Source organism: Trichosurus vulpecula, chromosome 4 (genome assembly GCF_011100635.1).
Source record: "Trichosurus vulpecula isolate mTriVul1 chromosome 4, mTriVul1.pri, whole genome shotgun sequence".
In the NCBI taxonomy this organism is placed as follows: Eukaryota; Metazoa; Chordata; class Mammalia; order Diprotodontia; family Phalangeridae; genus Trichosurus; species Trichosurus vulpecula.
The window spans coordinates 156,271,360-156,291,410 of record NC_050576.1 but is presented as its reverse complement, the minus strand read 5'-3'; the positions used below and the strand labels follow the sequence as shown (position 1 = coordinate 156,291,410).

The 20,051-nt window shown below is 48.3% G+C and overlaps 1 protein-coding gene across 1 annotated transcript; it reads left to right on the top strand.

The window, feature by feature from the left end:
- The first annotated feature begins 124 nt into the window (after positions 1-124).
- Positions 125-13,251, top strand: CASQ1 (calsequestrin 1). The gene is made up of 11 exons (XM_036753222.1): positions 125-683; positions 4,819-4,903; positions 5,965-6,065; positions 6,255-6,366; positions 6,922-6,995; positions 7,224-7,354; positions 8,827-8,872; positions 9,317-9,371; positions 9,739-9,839; positions 12,101-12,175; positions 12,618-13,251. The coding sequence occupies exons 1-11, from the start codon at positions 432-434 to the stop codon at positions 12,765-12,767; spliced, it is 1,182 nt and encodes a 393-aa protein (XP_036609117.1). The 5' UTR covers positions 125-431; the 3' UTR covers positions 12,768-13,251.
- Positions 13,252-20,051: the final 6,800 nt, after the last annotated feature.

Sequence of the window (20,051 nt, the reverse complement as noted above, 5' to 3'; positions counted from 1 at the left end):
AGGCACTGGAAGTCTGGGCAGGAGGTTACAGGCCCCCCATGGAGTCTTCTTGGCCTCACTGGGAGGGTTCCGCCCCTCCCGTCAGGCACAGAGACATATTTAGACCGGACAAGGTTGGTGGAGGGGACCAGAGACAGGATAGGGTCTGGAGGAGGGGGAGGGGAGGGTGCAAATTTCAGGGGCAGCTCCAGTTCCTTCCCCGCCCCCAGCTTGCTACTCCTCCTCCTGCCCATTTTCCCCTAGGCTCTGTCAGCAGTGTCCCCAGGACCAGACTGTGCCCCCTGCCCACTGCTCTGGGCCTCCCCCTCCCTCCAGTGCTCCCCGACTCAGGGCCCAGGGCTCTCCCCTCCATTCCCATCCATTTCCCATCCGGACCAAGAAGCCATTTCCAGTCTCCCCCCGAGACGGGAGCCAGGTTCAGAAGCAGCAGGATGGGGACTGTGCCATTTCTTTGGTTGCCACTGCTGCTGCTGCTGCTGGGGGCACCTATACCAGGGGCACAGGGTGAGGAGGGACTAGACTTTCCCGAGTATGATGGTGTGGATCGAGTGGTCAACGTCAATTCCAAGAACTACAAGAATATGCTCAAAAAGTATGAGGTGCTTGCCCTGCTCTACCATGAGCCCCCTGAAGATGACAAGGCTTCCCAGAGACAATTTGAGATGGAAGAGCTAATCCTGGAGGTGAGGGAGGGTGGCTGGGAGGAAGGATGGAGAACGGGAAGGAGGGAGGGAAAGAAAAAGGGAGGGAGGAAGGAATTGAGGGTCCCTTAGAGACACTCCTCTCCAAAAGTCACCACCCCGGTAGGCACCAGGACCCTCTTCTGCATCTCTGAGCATAGAATGGGCAATAAGTGGGGATGGCAGCCTGGCAGCCTTTGGATCCTTCCTTGTCTGCTGAGATAGAGGCAAGAGGCAGGGATTTCACCTCTACCACCAGGGGATGGGCAGAGCAGGTACTTTGGGGAGTGGAAACCTCTTTGCTATGAACTCTGGCTGGGAGTATTGGAGAAGACACGTGGTCACATCCCAATTCCTCCATTTGCTAACTATGGGAATCTGAACCTAATAGTTCAACTTTCTAGGTCTCGGTTTCCTCACCTATAAAATGAAGGGGATAAACTAGATAGTCTCAAGTTCTCTTTAATTCTAATTCCTCAATTTTATCAAGTTGGAAATGATAGGTGTGGCTGGAGTTTGGAGAGTCCTGGAGCTATTGGAGGGGTGGGGCCAAGAGGGTGGGGCCAGCAGTGGCCTTATCCTCTCTGGGGTTTGGATTGCCCTACCATTCACCCTGCCCCCAGAAGCCCATTGACCTCCTCAGACCCATTCTCCCTCCTAATCTCTCCAGCTGAGCCATAAATTAAGCTGCCCAATGAAAGTAAAAATCATGCAAGATATTGCCGTTACCTGGCATCTCAGCTGAGGTCATTCATTTCATGCCTCCTTCTCTTTCTCCAAGGTCTTCCCCACCAGCCCCTGCTGGGTCATGCTGGGCTTCCCAGCTTCTACCCTCCTTCCACCCTCTTCCTAGCGTGTTATGCACTTCTCAGCAATCTCAGGCTTAGGTCCTGCCCGATGAAATTGACAGGGGTGGTGGTAGTGGGGTGGGGTGAGAAGGGGGACTCGACATTGAGGGAGAAGTCTCTAAAAGGAAAAGAAAGAGCCTGTATTGGGGAAGGGTGGAGTATGGGGAGATAGAATTTGAGAGTCAATGATTTCTTTGAGAACCCGGATAATTGATTTCTTCTCCCTAGTTCTTTAACACCTCAGAATCCCCAAGGGGAGTCAAGGGAAGGGCCAGAGAGAACAGGGACCCCCTTTTCCTTCCCCACAGCTTCTTCTTGCCTCCCCTCCTCCCCAGCAAGGGGTTGGGCTCTGCTGTCTGATTAACAAGCGGGTATTTTTATCTCAAGTGCCCAGAATACCAGGGCCACCCACCTGCCAACTCCCTCATCCCCTGTCCCTTAGGAGTTCTGGTAGTAAGCCTGGAGAAAGGAATTGAGGCAGGGAGGAGGGGCAGGGAGAATTGTGTGGACGAGGCAAAGGAAATTCAGCTAGGAACAATCTGATTCAAGGCTGGGGGAATTGATAGCTGCTCTCATGGACTGGAGAGCTTATCTTGGGGTTTAGATTGAGAGGAGAAAGTATTCACTTGTTCAGTGAGAAGGTTGAGGTTGGGAGTAAGAGGAGGAATCCCATGGCCATGAGAGGTGGTCCCTGGCTCTGATAGTGAATCTCTCTCTAGGCTGGAGGAAAAGAAGACATGGGTTGAGAGACTCTTATTCAATTCTCTTATCCAGAGCTGCCTAGTCCAGAACACCCTCCTCTTCATTTCTCTTCCCCCTTCCCTGTCCTAGGCCCTGTCTTCTCCATCTCTGTTCATTCCTGTCTGGCCCTCACCCACCCACGGGGTGTGAGGAAAGGCTTCGAATAAGAGAAAGGAGGAATCCCAGAAAAGGGAAGCCACTGGGTTATACACCCAAGGCTATCCCTGGCACCATGAAGCTCAGCATTCTTAAAATCCCCTGTGTTCCCCAGAGACAATGTGGCATAGAGAAAAGATCCTTAGATTTGAAGTGAAAAGATCCAAGTGTGGGTTATGGCTGCTCCATTTACTGTGTTTATAGTCAAATCACTTACTTCTCTGCCTCAGTTACTTCAACTGCGAAGTGACGGTGATACACTACCTCACAGGGTTGTAAAATGGATAGGACCAGGGCTAGGAATGCAATTTAATCCATTAGTCCTATTCTGCCTGACCCTGAAACCTGATTTCTCCTTAGTCCACAGTTTCAAATCTTTCAGGCCCTAAGCATTTAACATTCTTGGCCATGGAAGATGTAGGGGGTGGGAGTGGGGGTGGAGGGAGGGCCTCTAGCATGTAAGGAAACAGAAAGAGACTCTGTAAAGCTGTCAGGAGACACATTATTCCCTCACTCCTGGGGGTGAGGAAGCCCTGGGTGAGGGTGTCTCTCTCTGTCCTAATTCTGCAAAATTCTATTGCCCCTCCTCCCTGTCCTCATCCCCACCTCCCAACAGCCAATAGGAAAGTAGCTCTCCAGCAGGCTAAACTCACAGTGATGAATCCTGAGGGGAGGAAGGAGGGGACATCCCTTGTGGGCCTTCCTTTCTGACAGCCTAAGGAAGGAGAACAGCCCTTCATTGCCCTGCTGTCAGACCCCTCAGCCTTCTATTGCTCAATGGAAAGAGGCCAAGAAACTGAGAGTGGGACCTGATACCCCTGCATAACAGAAAGGCAGAGAAAGCAAAGGTGTCACTCTGCCTGGGGTGGGCTCAGGAGACTTAAGACCTGGGTGTTCACACGTCAGGTAATGGCTAGACTAGATGACCTCTCAAGTTCTTTCTACTCTAAGAATCTATGAGTCCTGGCTCCTCCACCATCTACCTAGCCCTGCATTCTTTTGAGAACTGTGCTCAATCTAGACAGGCAAGTTTTAGAAAGGCCATTTTTGAGATGAAGTCTAGAGGGAGGCAACAACGATGGTGAAGAGACTGGAGAGATTTAGCCTGGAAAATCCCTAACTCGAAGTTGACGTGATAGCTCTCTTCAGAGAAGTTTTCTAGCATGGTAGTAAGTGCTAAACGTGAAGATCCGGCTTTGAATCCCTCCTCTGACATCTACGAGCCATGGACCTTTGGGAAAACATTTAACCTCTCAGCCTAATCTGTAAAATGGGGATAATGATACCTCTAGTGCCTACCTCTCAGGACTGTTGTAAGGCAGTGAAGGATAGTGGAAAGGGTGCCGCCATCAGAGGATGCCTGGGTTCAACTTCCCCTTCCTATGTTTCTGAATTAGGACCATGGACAAGTCCCTTGACCTCTCTAAGCCTTGGTTTTCCCACCTGCAAAATGGGGGTAATAGCATTTACCTGGATGGTTTGTTCACAACCAACAAAGAAGGACACTTGGAAAGCTTTACTTACGTGCCAGTTTTTATTATTAAACTATTGGAAAGGCTTTGATGGGGAAGAGGGACTAGGTTTGTTCTACTTAGCTACAGAGGGCAAAACTAGGCTCATCGAGTAGAACCTAAGTATTAGCTCTGTCCAAAGAGCTAAATGGAATGACTTAGGAGGTAATGAGAACAAGGACAAGAATAGTTACCATTTACGTAGTGCTTCAAGATTTGTACAGGGCTTTGCATATATTTCGCTTGATCCTCCCTATAACTTTCGAGGTGTGTGCTATACTTTTCCTCATTTTACAGCTGAGGAAACTGAGGCAAACGGAGGTTAAGTGACTTGCCCAGGGTCACATAGCTAATAAGTGTCTAAGTTCAGATTTGAACTCAGGTGTTTCTGACTCCCTCCACCCCACCCCACTGCCTCACACACACTAAAAATCCTCAGAAGAGGGCTAGATGATCTGTTGAGAATCTGTAGATGAGTTTTTTGTTCCAGTTTGAAATGAAATAGATAGCCTCTGAGGTCCCTTTCAACTTTGAAATTCCATCATTCTGAATGCCTCACTTCTATGGACCTCAGAGTTCTTCTTTATAAAAGGAAAGCATTAATGGAAAGAACACAGGCAGTCTCAGGGGACCTGGGTTCATATCCCACCTCCAGCCATTATTAACTTTGTGACCTTGGGCAAGTCACTTAACTTCCCAGTTTCCTCATCTGTAAATTAGAGATTGGACTCTGAGGTCCTTTGCTATTGCAGGGCTATGATCCTATTACAAAGTGGTGTTTAAGAACCAGTTCTAACATTTTGATTTCTAAGCCCAATTTTGTGGTGGAGTGGGGCAACTCAGCCTAGAGACCCTGGGCCCTAACTTGAATACCTTCCCCAGTTAGCAGCCCAAGTCCTGGAAGATAAGGGAGTTGGCTTCGGGCTTGTGGACTCAGAGAAAGATGCAGCTGTGGCCAAGAAACTGGGTAAGGGGGAGAGACCTGGGGGCAAGGTGGTAAGAGGAAATGAGGGGGGGGGAGGGGGGGCCATGGAGAAAATAAAGATGGATCACTGTGTGTGTAGGGGGGTGGGGGGCCTGGGGGTGGCATAAAGATTTGGAGTGGGGCTATAATGTAATTGATTGCAGTTTGATGGAGGTGGGAATTGTTGAGGGGTCAGAGAGCCAAGTGAGATCATCAAATGTTCCCCTGGAAGGATCTGAAGGTGGTGGGGGCGGGGTGTCTCCGATCGTTCGTACTGACTAAGGAGAGCGTCTTAGCAAGCCCTGAAGATCCTAGCTGTAACCATCAGCCCAGACCCCCAAATCTGTAGAGATAGGGACGAGCAGCAGCAGCATTCCTTCTACCTTTATAAATGGTAACATATCATAGGAGTATCAGTTGCCATTGAGGTTGTTACTATGTAGCAGCAATCTGAGTCCACATCCCGGAACTTGGAGGAGTGGAATATGAGAGAAAGGGAAGAGTCCCGGTTCTTCCCCACCTTGGGTCAATACTGCACCCTCACCCTCCCCCACTCCGCCCCAACCTCCTTGGGGAGAAATGCAGCCAGAAGACCTTCCAGGCCTTGGCCACCAGGGGGCATTGCAGGCTTTAGACTCTAGGCCACATGGTGGGAGGTGTGGCAGGACAGCTATAATAGTGGCCTGACTAGGCGGAGTTGAAGTGGCAGCATTTCGGAGCCAGGCACCTGAGTTTTGAGTAGGAAGGGTGAGGAGAGGGAGAAGAAGGGGTGGGGGTGGGGGTGCCCCTTGTTCTAGAAGAGGGGAAAAGGGGAGAGATTAACCCTCACTGCCTTCCCATGAAACTACTCTAACAAGCCCCCACCCTCAAAATTGGGATCTGGGTTAGGAGACAGGTGTCCCATGTTTGTGATGATGGGGTGGGGTGGAGGTTACAAGAGGCTGGGAGGGCAGGACCTGAGATAGAGGCTTTGGGGTCCATTATGGATCAGGTAATGGGGTTGGAGGCCAGAGACTGGGTCTGAGGGTCTCCAGGTCAAGACTCATTTCTAGCTTATTTCCCAGGCCTGACAGAGGAGGACAGTGTGTACGTGTTCAAGGGCGACGAGGTCATCGAATATGATGGTGAATTATCTGCGGATACCCTGGTCGAGTTTCTGCTTGATGTGAGAAAGACTCTGGACCCTTCCTAGTCTCAGTCTTTATTTTCCTCAGTAACCCCCTTCCCCCACCCCCAAACCCTCCTGCTCCCACTCCCCACCCTTAGCACACCCTCATCTCCACCTTTCACCTGCCTATCCCCATCCACTCTTCTCCCAGACCATGGCTTGAATTCACTCTCCTCTCTTCCATAGGTCCTGGAAGACCCTGTGGAGCTAATCGAGGGTGAGCGGGAGCTGCAGGCATTTGAGAACATTGAGGATGAGATCAAACTTATCGGCTACTTCAAGAATGAGGACTCAGAACGTGGGTAGTCCTTTCTTCCCACCCCCCCGCACTGTTCCTAGAGCTCCCATCCCCCTCTCTCATCACTTACCGTCTCTCCTATTAAATTCGCTGCTCCCAACCCTTCCCAATGCACCCCAATCCCCTGAGTCTTCAGCTCGTGACTCTCCCCCCTACCCAGTTTCCTCACACCTATCACCACAGAGAGCTTCCTAGTTGTTACTCTGACTGATTCTCAGTCTGTTTTATCCAGGTTTTATCCAGGCCATCCATCCCTTTGTTCAGGAGCGTCTCTCGTAACTCTCAGATTCCCTTCCCCCTCTACTCTAAGGCTCCTCAATGCTCTCTAACCACCATCAGCACCCCCAAAAAAACAAGCCTTCTGTGATAGGTTGTGATGTTGGGGGGCTGGGGCAGGCTATAAGGATAAGTGTCCCTGGATGTCTCACCTGCCCAGGTTTGTCTTAGTTAAGAAAGATTTGGGGATGTGGAAGGAGTGGGGTGGTAACAGTATGGGGGGGAGGGGCACTCAGGCTTCTATGAAGATATAGAACTAACTGCGCCCCCCCACCCCAGATTTCAAGGCCTACGAGGATGCAGCTGAAGAGTTTCACCCCTACATCCCCTTCTTTGCCACCTTTGACAGCAAGGTATGCTTTTCTATTCCCTCCAACACCTCTCACTGACCTCCATTAAGCCCTTTTCTGTTCTTAGAGCCTGATCTTCCCCGCCCAAGGGCCAATGGAGAACCTTCTCCACTCTTCCACACCGAAGCTTTCCCAAATAAACCACTCCCCCTCAGATCTGTTGAGGCTCTCATGGCTCCCCAGATCTTCACTATTCTGTGTCCCCCACCCTCATCCTCCTCCTTCCCAAAGGTGGCTAAGAAGCTAACCCTGAAGCTGAATGAGATTGATTTCTATGAGGCCTTCATGGATGAGCCAGTGACCATCCCAGACAAGCCCAACAGTGAGGAGGAGATTGTCAGCTTTGTGGAAGAGCACAAGAGGTGGGATTATTCTGGGGGCTGCTCTTGTCCTTACCTGGGAGGTGACTTGTGGAGTCTTGGGCTGGAAAAGGAGGAAGAGAAGGAGAGGGGGAGGAAGGGAAAGGGGAGGAAAAGGGAGGAAGAGTAGGGGAAGGGGAAGGAAAGAAGAGGAGAGGGGAAGAAGAGGAGGAGGAAGGAAGGAAAGGAGGAAGAAGAGGAGGGAAGAAGGAGGAAAAGGGGGAGGGAGGGAGGGGAGAAGAAGGGGTTGAGGGAGGTGGAGGGTCACTGTCCATCACACTCTCACCTCAGTGCTGCAGGATGACCCAGAGATAGAGACAAACATAAAGACAAGCCTCTAGTTGCCCATGGTCATTTTCTCCTAAGTCTTCGACTCAGTTTGCATAGGGTCCTGCATTTCAACACTGGCCATGGGGCTCCACACAGAATGGACATTCAGTAAATGCTTTCAACACTGGCCATGGGGCTCCACACAGAATGGACATTCAGTAAATGCTTGCTAAGAAGGATGGTGAGGCTTTTCATGCTGGTCACATAATGTCTACATTTCCAAACTTCACTCGTGCCTCCCTCCCCCACCTCATGTCCTTCAGTCTATAGGTTGTTAGGGCTTGGAAAGGAATTTAGAGGTCATCAATCCTGTCATTCTCCCATACTCTTCAGTCCAGTCACACTGTCCTATTCTTCATGGAACGTTCCATCTCTTATCTCTGTGCTTTTGCAAAGGCTGTGGGCCACCCCCCCATCCCCAACCATGGTTCTCCCTTTATCTTTACCTTAACCTCTAAAAACTCTCAATTCCTACAAGGCTGACCTTACGTGGTACTACCAAGAAACAGTCTTTCTGGGTCTCTACAGTTTTTAGTGTTCACAAGCTGTCATGTATTTGCATATATATATGTATATATATACATATATATGTATATATATACATATATATATGCATATACATATACTTATCTGTTTACATATTGTATGCTGCCAGTAGAATGTGAGCACCCCGAGGCCAGGGACTGGGGTTTTTGTTTTGTTTTGTCTTGACTTTGTAAAGACAACATACCTGGACTGAATTGCTTAAGATTAGGGATTGTCTTTTGCCTTACTTCCTATCCCCAGTGCTTAGCACAGTGCCTGGCACACAGTAGATGCTTAATCAGTACTTACTAACTGATTACACAGAGTAGGAGCTTAATGAAGGTTCGAATTAGATTTTCCAAAGTCTCAGAGCTATCTGTGACCTTAAACAAACTTGCAGGACCAGTACTCAGACTCGGGCCTTCTGCCTGTAAAGCAGCCTGTAACCTGCCAGCTTCCCTCCCCCACAGATGTATAATGATCTGGGCCTCTTACCCAGATAGATGGATCTTGATCTAAGCCATGAACTGTCTGTGCCCTGGGTCTGACCCCAGACACCAGAGAGTGGCCCCTGGGATGGGGACAGCTCTTCTCATTGAGTCTTCCTACATTGTTCCCAGGTCAACCCTGAGGAAGCTGAAGCCTGAAAGTATGTACGAGACTTGGGTGAGTCTCCTGCAGCCAAGGCCAGGCCCCTAAATCAGAACTGTGGATGGGGTGGGGGGGTTGGAGAAACACAGCTAGACTCAGACCTTAGAAACATCCTGCCCAGCTGTTCTTCAAGGACAGAGGAAGAGGGATTTGTGTTACAAATCAGAAAGACTTTCTTGCTGCAGAGAGAGACTGGGGACCCAGAATTTATTCATTTCTACCCCCAGGAACCTCTGGGTCCTGCTGATATTATCTTGGAGCTAAGGGAATGGAGGTTGGGGCTTTGGGAGCCCAGGAAAATTGTTGAAACCTGCCCCCAAGTCCAGGAGTCTGCACCGTCCAACAATTGCTTAGAATCCCAGGAGAACCCTAAAGCCTCTTCTAGGCATCCCAACTTCAGGAAAAATAGCTAGAACCCTGGCCTGCCCTAACCCTTCACTGGCTTCTCTCACTCTACAGGAAGATGACCTAGATGGCATCCACATAGTGGCCTTTGCAGAGGAAGATGACCCTGGTAGGGAGAGGAACTGGGGTGAAGGGATTGAGAATAGGCAACTATTGGAGGTGGAAGAAAAAGTAGCATTATAGGCCTCTTCTGGAAATAGCAAGCAAGAAGCAGATGGGGAATCTTGTTATTCTGGAAGTATTGGGGTTAAGTGACTTTTCCAGGGTCATACAGCTAACACGTGTCTGAAGCTGTATTTGAACTCAGGTCCTTCTCATTTCAGGGCTGGTGCTCCATCCACTGTACCACCTAGCTGCCCCAGATGGGAAATCTAGAAGGGGGCTGGTTTCATGGGATAAGAAAAAATGTTTATTTTTCCCTTCTATTTTATTCATTTATTACCCCTTCCTTACCTGGTTTCCCCATTTGCCCCTAGATGGGTATGAGTTCTTAGAGACCCTCAAAGCTGTGGCCCAGGACAACACAGAGAACCCTGATCTCAGCATTATCTGGATCGACCCTGATGACTTCCCCTTGGTAAGAGGGTAACCCATCCCACTTCACCCCCTGCAGTCATAGCAGCACCTCTGACTTGGGGAAATGGACTGATGGAGCTTAGAAATGTGAGCAGGCAAAGGAAGGGGAGCTTAGGCAAATTCCCTCCTACCCCCAGCCTTTACAGAATAAAGCCCCTCCCCTAAGGAAGAGAAGTGAGAAGGAAGCGATGTCTTCTCCCAGAAGAGCAGGGACAAGGGAAATAACTGAAGCTACCACAGAATGGACTTATGTAAGACAGAAGTAAGCACTTCTTTCTGGATAGCTCAGGCTAGGGGCTCTCCTCTAGTCCAGGTTGGATGTGGGTCTTGTGGCAGGAGAGAAGGAGGAAGAGGAAGTGGGAAGCGTCTCTTCCCTCCCCGTCCTCTCCCCTTATATTTTTTTAGTAATAGGACTATGAGGAAATCACATACTCCTCAGAACCTCAATTCTCTTGTCTGTAAAATGTAAATAATACTGTTTGTGCTAACCTGCCTCACAATAGTGGTGTGCAGAAATTGATTTGTAGACCTTAAGGAATTATCGTTGCTCAGTCGTGTCTGACTCTGCCTGACAAAGTCCACAGGGTTTCCTTGGCAAAGATGCTAGAGTAGTTTGCCATTTCCTTATCCAGTATGTCCCCATTTTACAGATGAGGAAGTGAGGCAAATAGGGATTAAGTGACTTGCCCACAGAGCTACTAAGTGTCTGAGGCCAGATTGGAATTCAGATCTTTCTGACTCCAGACCCAGTACCTAGTACCCCCCCTTAAAAAAAGCTATAGAGATGTGATAATAAGCAGATGAGTATCATTAATAATATTATTGATATTAATATTACTCCCAAACCCAGGGACCCTCGGGAGCTGTGCCTTCAGAGTACTCAAAGAAATGGTCTTGAAGGGACGAGGAGAGAGCCACAGGGATGTAGAGCAGCATCCCGGGGCTGGTAGTACCTAGGTTAAATCATTTGAAGGGAGGGCTCTTCTGAAGAGAAAACTCCCAACATCCTGGCTCTCAGGCCTTGTTCATGAGAATACACACACACACACACACACACACACATACACACACACACACATACACACACATACACACACACACACACATTCTCTGTTTCTGTCTCTGTCTCTCTTCTCTCTGTCTTTGTCTCTCTCCCTGTCTCTCTCTCTCTGTTTTTGTGTCTGTCTCTCTCTGTGTCTCTCTCTATCTCTCTGTGTCTGTCTCTCTCTGTCTCTGTCTGTCTCTCTGTGTCTCTCTCTCTGTCTCTCTCTGTCTCTCTCTCTCTCTCTCTCTCTCTCTCTCACACTCACACACACACACATACACACACACACACACACACACATATGAACCTCCACCACCCCAGGACAGTCAAATGGGTCTCTGAATAAGGGGAAGGTTTCATCCCCACCAAAACCCTTCCTTCTGTAGAAGAGAGGAAGGGAGCAGAAGTGACCTGCTTTACACAGTAGCCTGCACTCCTGAGACTCTAACTAACACTTACAGAGAAACAGCTACCCTTGCTTCCCTGCAGACATGCTAACACATGCTCATAGTAACATACTATGAGAGAACGGGTCTAGCCTGGCAGGTCTCAAGGTACCCAGCTGATCCCAAGTCCATCTTTTGTGTATTCCTGTCTTTTCTTGGTCCCAGGTCTTAGGGCCATCACTGAGCTCTGGAACTGGTCCAGTTCCTCTGTAACTAGGATGCTGATCTCCCTCTCCCCACCTCTATCCTCATTGAGGTATAGGGAATTTTCCTTGTATTATGCCTTACCATTCACACTTGGTTTCAGAATTATAAGACTATAGATGTCAGAGTTGGATCATCTAGGCCCACCCATTCATTTTTCAGATGAGGTAGCTGAGGTCAAAGTTCATGGTAGACATGGTACTAGAATTCAGGTCTCCTGGCTCGGTCCATGAAATCACTTCGCTTCTGTATGTTATTGCTCAGTCATATGACTCTTCATGACCCCATTTGGGGTTTTCTTGGCAAAGGTACTGGAGTGGCTTGCCATTTGCTATTTCCTTCTCCAGCTCATTTGACAGATGAGGAAACTGAGGCAAACGGTGTTAAGTGACTTGCCCAGGGTCACACTGCTGCGTTTGAGGCCAGATTTGAACTCAGAAAGATGAGTCTTCCAGAATTCAGGCCCAGAGTGCGCTATTCAATGTGCCACCTCGCTTCTATATGATCTCTCCCCTATTCCTGGCCCTCTGTCAGATTTGTCCTATCTGTCCTATTTTCTCCCTGCAGCTTGTCCCATACTGGGAGAAGACATTTGACATCGACCTGTCAGCCCCCCAGATAGGAGTTGTCAATGTGACGGATGTAAGTGTTCTTCCTTCCCTCCCACTTCCACTCCCCAAACCCCTGTTCCCCAGCTCCTCCTCTCTCCAGTGGTTTAGCAGGCATCTTACCCTCTTCTGATTTCTCTTAGCCCTATACCTAGTCTTCCATTGTTCCATCACATTCTTCCTGGTATAATAATTATTAGTGTCCATCTAGTATCTGTTCTGTTCATGTCATGCAATGGTGGCGTCATTTTTTATCTCTAGATTTCCATTGCCTGATGGTAAATATTTATTGAATTGACTAGAGCTGACATGCCCAGACTGGCTGACAGGTGGATGGGGAGGAGAAAGGGATGGGTGGACCAGTGGGTAGATGAATGGGACAGAAAGGTGGAGGGACAGGACAGGTGAGTTGAGACAGAGCTTTGTTTTCTGCTTCTCTCTTGTCTCCACCACTCTGCACCATCCCACTGGGGCAGGCTGATAGCATTTGGATGGAGATGGATGACGAGGAGGACCTGCCCTCAGCTGATGAGTTGGAGGACTGGCTGGAAGATGTGTTGTCGGGTGAGATCAACACTGAAGATGATGATGATGATGACGATGATGATGATGACGATGATGACTAGGCGTCATGGTGACCACTTCTCAGCCCCTTCCTGCTCTGGTCTCCCCTACTGAGTGCCTCCTCCTGGGGGTGCCAAGCAGGACCCTGGTCATGGGGCCCTTCCAGGATGGCCTCTTGGTGTCTAGGCTTTAGTTCCCTTCAGGGATTATACTGAGGAAAGGGGCTGCCTGCCTGCCTTCCCCTTTTCCTTCCCTTCTGACCCCTATCTCTTACCCCGTCTCTCCCCTTCCTGCTTCAGTCCTTGAAAGTCTTTCTCTCTGTGCTCTTTCCTTGCATTCTTCTCTTGATCTCCCTCCCTGTGTTCCCCCAACTCTCTCCTCAAATCCTTTCCTTGTCCACCCATCATCCTGTTTTCCTTTGACTATGCCCTGTTCCCTGCCTAGGGAGGGGGAGTGCGGTGCTAGGTTTGGGGCCACATCTCAGCCACTTCCTGTTAACTTATTTGGGTCAAATGAGAAGTCTCAATAAAGGGATCTGGGGCAGCATCTGTCAATGTCTCATCCAATGGTGGGGATAGAGCTAGAGGCAGGGGCATGGGGCAGGTATTCTCCTCCAGAGACAGGGAGAAATATGATTAGAGTGGCAGCATTGGCCTTGAGATCACTAATCATCGTTATGCTTTGATTTATTACCTGCTCCATTTAAATAATTAGTAAGGACTTAACACTGTATTAGGTACAGAGTTGTGGAGGGAGAAACTTGGGGTCAGGGATGAGGGATGGGATGAGAAAGAGGGATATAAGAGAGACATAGTATCAACCCTGAGGACTTAGAATCTCATTGGGATAATGATCCTCATATGTCACAAAGGGGAAAACTAACACAAGCCAGTATGTTGAATCCATGAAATAGGAAGGTGGTTTGAAGGGACTGAGAGTGTTCATCCTGGAGAAGAAAGTATTTTAAAAAACTGTCATGGGGAGAAGGATTAGGTCTGTTCTTCCTGGTCCCAGAGGACAGAACTAGGAACAAGGAATGATATCTGCAAAGAGTCAAATTTAGATTCCATGTAAGGAAAATATTAACAATAAAAGGCATCCCAAAGTGCCTATGGGGGTGGTAGATTTCCCATCACTGGAGATCTTTAAGCAAAAGCTAGATGATCACTTACTAGGGATGTTAGGGATAGGAGAAGAGAATTACTATTCCGGTAGGGGTTGCACTAGATGGCCTAGGAATCTTTCCAACTCCAAGATTCTCTATGTGTAATTGAATGCCAGTTGTGGTCTGTGATCTCAGTTGGTTTAATCTAAGTAAGGGCCAGTAAGGCATTGTGGTTTATTAGAAAGAAAGCCAACTTGAGTACCAGCAGTCCTGGGTTCAAATCCCAAGTTCTCCTTCCTGTGTGTCCATCCTTAGGCCTCAATTTCCTCAAAATAAACAAGATAATCCTTAAAGTCCCTTCTAAATATTTTGATCTGTAAGAAGGAAAAGAGCATGAAATAGTCCCAGAAGGTTTCATGGAAGAAATTGTATTGGACCTTGATGGGCAAAGATATTCTACATAGGCACTAAGAACAATATGAAAGGAAGGAATGGACAGATGTCAGTTGAGGACAGAAAAGAGCAGGATTATTGGAGCAGAGGATTCTAGCAGTGGAACACTTCCTGATCAAGCTGTGGAAAGGCAGGTTGGGTTCCAGATTGTGGATGGCCTAGAATATTAGCCTAAAGAGTTTGGACTTGTAAGCAGAGAAATCCCCTTCTCCCCACCAGGCCCTCATCACCTCTCACCTAGACTATAGCACCACTCCTAGGAGGTCTCCCTCCATCCAATCTCTCCCCTCTCCAACCCATCTTCCACCCAGCTACCAATTTGACGTTACTAAATCATAGGTCTGACCATGTTGCTGCTCTGTTCAAGATGGTGCAGTGGCTAGAGCACTGGCCTCTGAGTCTGGAAAACCTGAGTTCAAATACAATCTCAGACACTTACCAGCTCTGTAACCCTGAGCAAATCACTTAGCTGCCTCACTTTCCTCAATTGTAAAAGGGGGATAATAATAGCACCCACCTCACAGTGTTTTTGTGAGGATCATGTGACATAATATTGGTCAAGTACTTGGCACAAAGTAGGCACTTCCTTTCTTTCTTCCACCTGCATGACCACTTTAGTCATCCAACCTCTGGAACATAGAGGCCTTAATAAATACTAATTCCCTTCCTCTCAGTGGCTCCCTATTGCCTCTAGGATAAAATAAAAAAATTAGAACCCTCAATAATCTAGCGCCGAGCTATCTTTCCTGAAGGAAGCTACACTATTACCCTCCCTTCATTCTGTGTTGCAGGCAGACTGGTCTACTTGTTGCCTGTACAAAGTAAACAATCAGGGGCAGCTAGGTGGCACGGTGAGTAGAGCACCGGCCCTGGAGTCAGGAGGACCTGAGTTCAAGTGCAGCCTCAGACACTTGATACACTTACTAGCCGTGTGACCTTGGGCAAGTCACTTAACCCCAATTGTCCTGCTTTCCCCCCTCCAAAAGTAAAACAAAGTAAATGATTCCCTGCCTTCGTGCACGGGGATGAGCTCTTTTCCCTTCGTCTTAAACTTTCTAGGTTTCTTAAAGACTGCCACAGAGGCCTTCCCACTCCCAAGTTGTTAGGGCTCTCTCCCAGGCCCCAGATTATTTTGTATTGACATCTCTGTCTACCACCTGGAACTTCTTTGCTGCATGGAGCTCTGAGAAAGGAATTTTTACCAGTACGGTTCGGTCACTTCTGTGCAATTTACAGGCTCAGTTGGCTTCAGTAGTGAGAAGTTTACGTGACTTCCTAAGGGTCATAGAGCCACTAGGAGTCAGAGGGGAGACTTAAACTGAGACCTTCCTGACTGAGGCCAGCCATCTGTCCACTACACCATAAGTGTCAAACACACTGCCCTCAGAGCTGCATGCAGCACACATCGTTCTTGCTTAAATCAGATTAAAATGTAACAAGGAAATGTCTAACAAAATCAAGAAAAATACAAGATAGATAATATCACATTTTAAAATTAAGTCAGGATGTGGCCCACAGGGATCCTTACGTAAGGATCAGTGGCTTCTGTTGGACACTTCTGAACTTATACCAAGACATGGTTCTTTCGTATACATAGGATCGTAGACTCGGAGCTGGAAAAGACCTTAGAGACCATCTGGTCCAACTCTAGATAGGGAGCTGGGGTAGCTTCTGGAGTCAGGAAGACCTGAGTTCAAATCCAGCTTCAGATACTTACAAGCTCTGTGACTCCAGACAAGTCACTTAACCCCTATTTGCCTCAGTTCTCCATCTGGAAAATGGGGACACACTGGAGAAGGAAATGGCAAACCACTCCAGTATCTTTGCCAAGAAAACCTAGAGTTGGACACAACTCAACAACAACAACAACAGACCAGTTCCATCATTTCACATGTGAGGAAAATAAGGTCCCAAGAGTGTGGAAGGAGTGGTCCAAACTCACAGAATCAGGATTTGAACTCTGGCCTTCAAAGTCCAAATCCAGGGCTCTTTCCAATATACGATATCTACTCTCAGGTTCCCCTCTAGGAGTAAGTAAGCTTCTTGAAGGGCAGAAACTGTATTTTTGTGCAGTACCCGTGTGGGCACTGCCAGGCACCCTATAGCTACTTAATAGTTATTTGCTGAATAAATGAATGAATGGACAGGATAGAAGTGATGTTTTTGGGGAGGTCAAACTGGCAGCAGAAAGAGAGTCTGGAAGCAGGGAGATCAACCAGGAGGCTGTTAAAATAATTATAGGATAATAAATAGAATGTTAGACCTAGAAAGGACCTTTTGTTGTTGTTCAGTCCCGTCTGACTCTTTGTGACCCCACTGGGCATTTTCTTGGTAAAGACACTGGAGTAATTTGCCATTTCCTTCTCCTGCTCATTTTACAGAAGAGAAGACTGAGGCAAACAGGGTGAAGCGATTTGCCCAAGATCTAGTAAGTGTCTGAGGCCACATTTGAACTCAGATCTTTCTGACTCCAGGCCCAGCTTTCTATCTACTGTACCACCTAGCTGCCCTGGAAGAAATCTTAGAGTCCATTTATTCCAAGCTCCTAATTGTACAGATCTGCAAACTGAGGCCCAGAGACAGGAAGTCACTTAACCAACATCACACAGTCTGTGCTTGGTAGAACTGACACAGGAACCCTCGCTTCCCAATTCTCAGGCTGATACGATTTACACTACAACACATTGGCTCGCTGAGGCATGCGGAGGCATGCTTTGAGGCTCTGCGTCCTTTACACAGTCACCAAATTAATCTCTCCTAAAACACTACTTTGATCACATCAAATTCATTCATTCATTCTGAAGCATCTACAATCCAAAATGGCTACTCTGTGCTTGGCACCAAGCTAGGTGCTGGGATTGTAAGGATACAAATGAAATGGTCTCAGTCCTCAAGGAGCTTACATTCTGCTAAAATAAAACAAGGGAGGCCTGGACTGGTTTGTTGTGGAGTGGAAAACGGATTCTGTTGGATTCTGTAACAAGTGAGAAGGGGAAGTGAAAGTGGGCATAGTCTTGAGTCAGACCCACCAAGGAGGGGTGGGGTGGGGGGCAGTGAGAGGGGCAAACATGAGAAGAAAACAGAGAGTGAAGAAATCCAGCAACACTCCTATTTAATGACCCCTCAGCCTCCTCCTTCACGGGTCATAACTGGCGTGGCAAATGTGGGAGGGACAAGAATGAAAGGCAGCACTGTTGGATCTAAGATCACCGAGGAGCCTTCTGCTTTCTACTGATCAGTCTGGAAGGGCTTTCTGGAAGATGTGAGGTTTCAATGGCTCATAATTCAATCATCAGTCACGTCACAGAATCTCAGATCTGAAAGGGGCCTCAGGGGTCATGAGTCTCACTCACACTTGAAGAGGACTTTTCTAGAAGGAGAGAACACTGCACAGGGAGTCAGTCTATGAATTCACATTTCCCCTCTGCTACTGATTTGCCTTGGCCAAGTCACTTCCAAAGAACCTTAGTTTCCTCCTTTCTATGTAAAAGAAGGGGGTTGAATTAGATGACTTCTAAAATCCTTTCTAGTGCTAAAGTTTTATGATTCAAGGAAGAAGAAAGGATTATTAGCAGAAGTGGAAGGGACCTTAGAATCTAACCCCCTTATTTTATAGGTGAGGAAAACCAAACCCCCGAACGATGAAGTGGCTGCCAAGGTCACAAAGGTAAGTAGCAGAGTCAGAATTCAAACTCAGGTTCTCTGGCTCCAAATCCATTGCTCTTTCAAATGAACCAGGCTGTCCAACATGATCCAGTGACTGAAAGATGATCCCCTAATGGAGGTAAGGACAGGAGAGTTAGACACCAGAAAGTGACCAATGAAGAAGTAAAAAACCTAAGTCTAGATTGTGGAGGGGCATGAAATGGATATATCTTTCCGGGGTCTGGTTTGGAGTCCCAGCTAAGTATGGACAAATCATCTTTGTTATTATCCCCTGAAGTTTGTTGAATTGTTTTCAGTCATGTTCGACTCTTCCTGATCCCATTTGGGGTTTTCTTGGCAAGGACACTGGAGCGTCTTGCCATTTCCTTCTCCAGCTCATTTGGTGGATGAAGAAACAGGGTTAAATGATTTGCCCAAGGTCACACAGCTAGTAGGAGTCTGAAGCCACATTTGAACTCAAGAAGTCTTTATGACTGCAAGACCCGTGCTCTGTGCACTGCGCCACCTAGCTGCCTAAATTATTTGTGCATTCATAAAAAATTCACATGAAAAAGTGGTGCTGTGTTGCACTCTTGGCGGGGGGGCTTATATTGCCCACCTTTAAGCCCAGCTCTGGCTGTCAGTCTGAACCTCTTGAGAAATTCCTGCTAGGACAGGGCTAACAAGGCCCTTACCTGGAGCCAGATTGTTGGAGAGAAGGCTGGGATGGTGGGGAGTCTGGTGGCATCCGGCTGAGTGCCTCTCTCTCCCTTGAGGGAAGCACAATATTGTAGGGGGTGAGGTGAGGAAACCCAAACAGGAGGGGTGGTCAATGTCAAAGGGAGGACAGCCACTTCCTTATTCCTCTTTCATTTCAATCTAGCCGGTCTGGGGTAGCCAGGAAAGCCCCAGAGGGTTTTGGCGGGGAAGTGAGGGTCACTAGCCCAGGACACTGGCAGGGTCTGACGAACCCCCAGGACTTCATACTTTCAGCAACAGAGCAATGACTCCTAAACTAACTGTTGTTTTGCGTGCTATTTGTCTATATTTGCATAATGCTGGCCCAGACCCCAGACCCTTCTTTTTTTTTCCCATTTAGTTTTATTTTCAGTTCCAGATTTTCTCTTTCCTCAACCCCTCCCCCACCCGTTGAGACAACAAGAAATACAAAACCCCTTACAAATATGAAGTCATGCAAAACAAATTTCCGCATTAGCCATGTGAAGAAAAAAAAAAGAAAGAGAACAAAAAATATGCTTCAATCTGCACTCTGAGTTCACCCGTTCTCTATCTGGAGGTGGGTAGCATTTTTCATCTGAGTCCTTTGGAACTGTGGTGGGTCATTGTGTGCATGAGAGTTACTAAGCGTTTCACAGTTGATTATCTTTACAATATTGCTGTCACTGGGTAAATCATTCTCCTGGTTCTGCTCACTTCGTCTTGCATCAGTTTATATAAGTCTTTCCAGATCTTTCTGAAACCATCCCCTCCATTATTTCTTGCAGTCCTGACCCCTCATTTTAGGAAGGCGAAAGGATCTCTAGGAGGAATGAGGTGACGGAAACGTGCTCCTGAGATCAGACAAACACAGAATCAGGACACAGAGGGAGACAACCTGGAAGATTAAGGAACGGTCTTCACTTGGGTCCCTCCCTTCCCCCCAACCCGTGAGACAAAGCAATATAGGTCATGTCCGAAAGCAGCTACCGCGGCGCCCCACTCCCCACCCCTTTCCCTCTCGCACTTCGGGGAAACTGAGGCCTCCAGGAAGGGAAGAGATTTTCCCGATTGTCACGGGAGGATTGGGTGGGGGGTGTGAGAGGGGAGTCGGGGAGAGCCCAAGGGTCTAGGATATAAGTTAAGGGGGAAGAACCCTGAGTCTCCGCTGTGGCTTCCAACTGAGGGGTAGGGGGGCGAGAAGAACGGTTTACAGCCCCCCACTCTTTCCATTCCCACCAGCGGGCAAAGAGCACTGAGTGCCGAGGAGAGGAAGGGGGCGGGGCGGCTAGAAAAGGCTCGGATCCCTGCTCTCGGGGCCAGGGACCGGCGTCCCCTCCCCTACGCCGGACGCCCCCCTTCCCCCGCTCCTCGCGGCCGGCCCGAGCCCCGGCCCCCGCCCCCGCGGCGGCCGCTCCCGCCCCCC